Source organism: Rattus rattus, chromosome 3, assembly GCF_011064425.1.
Source record: "Rattus rattus isolate New Zealand chromosome 3, Rrattus_CSIRO_v1, whole genome shotgun sequence".
Lineage (NCBI taxonomy): Eukaryota > Metazoa > Chordata > Mammalia > Rodentia > Muridae > Rattus > Rattus rattus.
Genome location: NC_046156.1, coordinates 54,750,961 through 54,757,708, shown reverse-complemented (window position 1 = coordinate 54,757,708; position 6,748 = coordinate 54,750,961). Strand labels below are relative to the sequence as shown.

The following is a 6,748-nucleotide window of genomic DNA, read 5'->3' as shown; positions in this document are numbered from 1 at the left end:
AGCACTTTGTAAATTGGAAATTTCTGCTTCTGTACTGTTGCATTTATTTCTGGAATACCAATGTGCTCCTCAGTGAAATACAGAAAAGCTGATGATTAGATGCTGATTAGATGCAGAACTGTTCTCTTTGATATTTGTGGTTTTCAAACTTGGTGACAGAGGGATTGGGGATTTAGCTCAGTGGTAGAGCGTTTGCCTAGCAAGCGCAAGGCCCTGGGTTCAGTCCCCAGCTCCAAAAAAAAAGAAAAAAGAAAAAAAACAAAAAAACCCCAAACTTGGTGACAGAGCATATGGAAACTAAAGTGTTCTTTGCACACCTTTGCACACCTCAGTGACATACTTCCTTCTGATCCTTTTAAGCAGCTCTGCTCCCTGGTGACCAACCACTCAAATAAATGAAACTGTGGAGGCCATTCTTATTCAAACGGGTACAAATGTTATCTCGTATTCCTCCTTTCCTTGTCGAAGCCATTCCACTCACACTACTTCCAGGGTCTGTGTTTGCCTCAGGCCCTTTGTTTTTTGCCACCTGCTCCTTTATCTGGGAATACTCTTGTGCAAGCCAGGTTTCTTCACCTTATCAGCAGAGCCCTTGCTCAATCAGCACACATCCTTCACACCTGTCTTATTTCTACTCCATAGCATTTATCACTCCTTGATATGCTATCCTTGTTCATCCTTTAAACTGTCAACATCTTGAAGGCAGAGAGCTTCTTTGTTCTCTTGCAGGAGTCCCAATGTTTCTATCTTAACACATAAGTCAGAAGAGATTTTGAAGGAATTGATGAAAAACCTTTTTCTGTGAATTTAAAAAGTCACCCAAATAAATTTCCTGTAAAACATCTACTGTCCAGGATGGACTTCTGAGACTAACATTAACAGCTGTTGCACTTACATCATGTCCCCTCCCCCATTTGTTTTTGGAGGCAAGGTCTTCCTCTGAGGCCTGAAGCCTAAGCTGGCCTGGAACTCAACAGCCTCCCCGCAGGTGACTACAGGTGGGCACTATATCGTGTTACACTTGTTCTGGCAGCGCTGGTTAAGTGAAGGTGTGATGGCAGCCTGAGGCAGAGGCCCGATAACAACAAAACAAAACCCTTTCAGAAAGCTTCCGAGACTGAGGTGGCGAGGACAGTCAGCTGGCTTACTCTGAGTGAGACCCTCAGGATACAATATTGGTTAGAAACGTGGTCTCCCAAACTGGCACATCAGCCACAGGGACTTTTCAACATTCATCTGCTTTCCAACTTCCTGATTCTGTTTTGGGGTGTGGCCCTGGCATCTCTGTTTAGAAAAAGCTCATTTGATTGGCTTTCAGGTATGCAGCAACGTTGGAGAATCACCTTAAGAAGCTAAAAATAGCTATTAGGAGACTTCTTTCTCCCCGCAGGAGTCTATATATCTGGAGACCTTAGGGGTGTGTGTGTGTGGGGGAAGGTCTGCGCAGCCGCTCTCTGGAGTCACAGCCCTCTAGGGAACGCGGTCCAGCAACAACCAGCGAAGACCCAGGTGGTCCGCACCTCTTAGGTAGGAGGCCTCCGCGTCCGAGCGCGCGACCGGGGAAGCTTCCGCGGAGGCGCGCCCGTCGCAGGGGACGGCGTCGCCGCGGAGACGCTCGCTTGGGGGCGAACACAAGCTGGCCTCCTACCCTTGCACGTTTTCCCTCCTTTCTAGCCGCACCACCGCGGCTTCGGCGCTAGCAGCCAGTTCCGCGTCATAGAGACCCAGTTCCACCAGCTCCTACCGAGCTACAGAATTCCAGATCTGTGGCAACGAACCAGACCGAGGCGCGGAGCAGCACCGCGGTCTACTCCGCGTGCGCGCTCGCGGACGGAGTTCCCGCCTCCCTCGGGAGGACGTCGGTGCGTACGTGCGCGCGCCCACCACTCCCGCCCCGCGACGCGAGGGCGGGGGCGCCGTGTGCGCGCGCGCTCTCGTGTGTTCGCTCGCTCGCTACTTCGCTCGCTCTCGGCGGCCGCTCTCGCTGTGGCTGCGGCTGAGGCTGGGGGCGGCGGCGGCGGCGCGAGCGGCGGGCGGCGCGGGGCGGTCCGGCGGGTTCAAAGAGGAAAACATGGCGGAAAACAAAGGCGGCGGTGAGGCAGAGAGCGGCGGCGGGGGCAGCGGTAGCGCGCCGGTAACCGCCGGGGCCGCCGGGCCCACGGCGCAGGAGGCGGAGCCGCCTCTCGCCGCGGTACTGGTGGAGGAGGAGGAGGAGGAAGGCGGCAGGGCTGGCGCGGAGGGCGGTGCGGCTGGGCCCGACGACGGGGGGGTGGCCGCGGCCTCCTCAAGCTCGGCCCCGGCCGCCTCGGTCCCCGCGGCCTCAGTGGGCTCTGCGGTCCCCGGGGGCGCGGCATCGACGCCGGCCCCAGCTCCTGTCCCGGTTCCGGCCCCGGCTCCGGCTCCGGCTCAGGCTCCGGCTCCCGCTCCCGCTCCTGGTCCTTCGTCGGGCCCGCCTCCCGGACCACCAGCCTCGCTTCTGGACACCTGCGCGGTGTGTCAGCAGAGCTTGCAGAGCCGGCGTGAGGCGGAGCCCAAGCTGCTCCCCTGCCTGCACTCCTTCTGCCTGCGCTGTCTGCCGGAGCCCGAGCGCCAGCTCAGCGTGCCCATCCCTGGGGGCAGCAACGGTGACGTCCAGCAAGGTGAGCAGCAGGCCGCACCCGGGAGAGTCTTGTGACGCGGGTTAGGGTGCCGAGGGTGCTCGGACGGTGCAGTGTAGAGATGTCTCCGAGACCAGAACCACGGCCCTGGGGACGGTTACCAGAGAAGCTGCACCGCCGGAGATACGGGGAGGCAGAAGGGAGGGGTGCCGGCAGCGAGGGGCTGGGGGAGGGGATGCAGAGAGGGAGGTTTGAGGCGCTTCTGCAGAGGGTGGACTAACAGACAGGAAAGGGGTCTACCGAACTCTCCGTGAGAAGTGTTTTGGTGTGGAAAGGCTTGGTCCGACAGAGTGTTGTTAGCTAGGGGTTAGGATGAATTGCTTTGGATTGGGAATTGGCCTGTTCTCGGTTAGGAGAAAGAACTACAGATTAAATGGTAATGAAAGACGTTGGAGTCCTTGGGCTAAAAGAAAGGCACCATGATGACATTGCGATGAGGAGCTTGGTAAGTGATACTAGTTGTGAGGGGCCTGCATGGTTAGGGGAAAGCCTGGGATTTGAGGATGAAGAGAGGAACTTGGAAGGGAAGAGTGTTAGGGAGAGTTGGGCTTCTGCTATTTAATTTGTTAGGCACTAATAGCTCAACATTCAGGGAACTGTGCTAGGACTGAATAAAATGCTCAGTGAGAATCTCATTTAGTCTAATAGTGGAATCTGTGTAACCTGAAGCAATAGAGGTGGGTACCACGGTTGTGGCATATTGGAAGGAAGGCCTGGAGAACTTCTGGTAAAGGAAGTTCTGGAGCATGATTCTTGAGGAGTGATCACTTCAGAGGGGTGGATAATATTCCCAGCACAGGACACTTTATACAACTCTTAACTAATATGTAAAGTGAAGTTAGATGGAAGTTAGATTGGATTAATTGGCTAAATAGTTAAGGAAGTCCAGTTTCTGAAACGGTTAGGTTTAGGTGTGTTTTGGATTTGAGATGCCATATTGGGTTTTTCTATTTCCTAGAAAGATCTCTTGCATAGTACTCTAGGCAGGGTACTACATTGCTCATTATGAAAGTGTTTCTATATAGAAATTAAATGTTAATTGTGTAGATAACATCCTACAATTAATAGGTTTTGTGATGAGCTTGCTAAAAGGTTTAAATTTCAAAGCTTTTGAATTAATTTTGGAACTTCAGGAAAGGGATTTGTGGACTGTCCTAAAGGGTTGGTTAGGGTTTATTCTGTAGACCAGAGGACCTTCCTGAAGGGTATCTTATTCTACCTAGGCTGGCTTTAGACTGTGTTGAGTCTAGGATGACCTTGAACTTTTGATCCTCTTCTGCCTCCTTGTAAGTTCAGGGAGTTCAGCCATTCATTCACCACAACTCCAGGTTTTATGCAGTGCTGGTGATGGAATTGGGGGTTTCATGGTCACTTGAACTAGCCCAACTCTTGAGGAATTTTTATATCAAGAAGAAAAATAATCAGATTTTGATCCATCAAAAATGTCTTCGGGCACTTGGAGGAATGAGGAGAGGCAAGACTGCAGGTGGGAAGAACCTTGGCAATTCTAGGTAAATTGTGTGGAACGGGTAGTAAAGACTGATACTAGATGTTACACAAGGGCACATTTGCTATTACAGTGGGGGTTAGTTTTTTGAGAAATGCTGATTTTTTTTTTTTTTTTTTAGGCTTTTCCCTAGGTCCGTTTCCTACTTACGATCTGGACAGATGAATTAATTCATACTAATTTATCTTCTTCATTTGTAGGATAGGGACAGGGGTAGTTAGCACACTATCGGGTTGAGAATATGAAGTGAGAGAAAATCTAAGTGACTGGTACATGGTAGTTACTAACAGTGGCTGGTAGTTTATTATCAGTAGCTGAGTGTAAGTGGCCATAGAGGTGGAGGTGGAGGAGGGTAGTGAGATTGGTGTGAAGGAGACCACCATTGTTAGATGAATTAATTCTGGGTTTCTTGTTTAGTGGTTGTACCTCTATATAAATGAAGAATTTCAGGCACATAATCAGGTATTGATGATGGAAGGATATGTGGCTTTTGAACATACAGGAAAGAATGGTAGGAATAAATTCCTTTTTTTTTTTTTTTTTTTTTTTTTTTTTTTTTTTTTTTAGAGACAGTTTTTCAGTGTAGACATGACTGTCCTGGAACTTACTCTATAGACCAGGCTAGCCTTGAATTCAGAGAAACTACTTCCTCTCCTCCCAAGTGCTGGGATTAAAGGCATGAACCACCACAGCTCAATCAAGAATAAAGTTCTGAGGTGAGGGTGGTGGCATATACCTATAATAATACCACTTAGGCTGAGGCATGAGGATCACTACTGAGTTTAAGGCCAACCTGCTTTGCATATACAAAGAATCTGTCTTCACATAACAACATCAAATACATTAAAAATTGAATTTTGGTTGATAGAGATACTAAATTTTAGGTTTAAAGAGGATAACTGCATAAGGCCTGTAAGAGCATAGTAAGACACATGAGATTCAGTGTTCATGTGAAAGTCTGTGTTAGGGGATACATTAAGTGGGAACTGAAGATGCAATTGTATCTGACTGATTAGCTGAGAGACTGAGGTTACAAAATTGTCTCTCTGAAATTTGTGCAGGAATGTATAAATTCCCTCAGTTCTCTTCTCTTTTGTTTTTGAACTAAAATAAGTGGAAAGAAATAAACACAATCATTTCTAAGTAATGGTGCTTTTTGAAGAGTATATAAAACACATTGAGTATGAAATCAGCCATATTTTTAGTCAGGCAGTCTAGAAGATATTTTGTCAGCAGTAGCTTTTATATATACCCTTTGCATTTCATAGCACAGTTGAAATCTAATTTTTTTTTTTTTTTTTTTTTTTCGGTTCTTTTTTTCGGAGCTGGGGACCGAACCCAGGGCCTTGTGCTTCCTAGGCAAGCGCCCTCCCCCTGAGCTAAATCCCCAACCCCGACATCTAATTTTTTTACTTGCTCATTTCTATTTCCTGTTAGAGTATTGTAGAATATGTTTTAAATAAATGGCTTTTGAATAAACGAGTCATTTAGAGCAGTGGTTCTCAACCTCCCTAATGCTGTGACCCTTTAATACAGTTCCTCATGTAGTGATGACCCCAACCATAAAATTACTATTTTTTAAAATGATTCATTTAAACTGGAACTGAAGTTGAAGACAGTTGTGAGCTACCATGTGGGTGCTGGGAATTGAACCAGGGTCCTCTGGAAGAGCAGTCAGTGCTTTTAGCTTCTGAGCCATCTCTCCAGCCCCCCAAAGTAATTTTTGTTGCTATTTCTTAACTAATTTTGCTACTGTATTGAATCATAATGTAAATAGTTTTGAAGAAAGAGTTTTGCCAAAGGGGTTACCACCTGTGGGTTGAGAACCACTGATCTAGAGTGACTGGAGAGATAGTCAGGGGTTAAGAACTCTGTACCATTTTGTATTTTCAGGAAGTGGGGGGGGCTGTCTTTTGTGCATTAACCTTGGGATTTATGTCCCAGGAGTACATACACTGTATGGCCAGCTTCTGTGTAGCTTACCTAGGTGGGCACTTACATTTTTTTGTTATTGTTTTAAGATATTTTTAATTATGGATATATATCTGTGTGCAGGTATGTGCATATAAGTGCAAATGATTGCAAAGGCCAGAGAATTAGAAGTAGTTGTGAGCTACCTGATGTGGGTGTTGGGAATTGTACTCAGGTCCTCTGGAAGAAGTGTACTTACAATAGTGTACTCCTCAACCCACTTTAAGCTTTTTAATTTTAATTTTTTGAGACAGTGTCTTATCATAGTCAAGTCTTGAACTCAGTATAGAGTTGAGCATGACTTTGAACTTTTGATCTTTTCTCAAGATAGGGTCTTGCTGCTATGTACAGACTGTCCTTGAACAAGATCTTGGTCTCTGGGCTCAAGTAATTGATTGATCCTCCTGGTTCAGTTTCTTGAGAAATTAGTACCTTGGGCCAGGGACCACCTTGCCTGGCTAAGCAGTATTTCTTAAGAGGTGGTCCACAGAATGTGAGTGCAGTTTTCTCAGACCTTTTCATCGTTTGTAGGATTAAAACTTTCTCTTTAAAAGTAGCTATGCTGCTACATTATTTGCTTTAGTCACTGTGCTAACACAGTGATAGTAGAAGA

The 6,748-nt window shown here is 47.2% G+C and overlaps 1 protein-coding gene across 2 annotated transcripts in view; it reads left to right on the top strand.

The window, feature by feature from the left end:
* Positions 1-2,071: 2,071 nt before the first annotated feature.
* Trim33 (tripartite motif containing 33) overlaps positions 2,072-6,748 on the top strand; it is a 76,384-nt gene continuing 71,707 nt past the window's right edge. For both annotated transcript variants that reach the window (XM_032897602.1, XM_032897601.1), the window contains exon 1: positions 2,072-2,639. In XM_032897602.1, coding sequence (XP_032753493.1) covers positions 2,072-2,639 — 568 coding nt within the window. The remainder of the gene's footprint in view (positions 2,640-6,748) is intronic.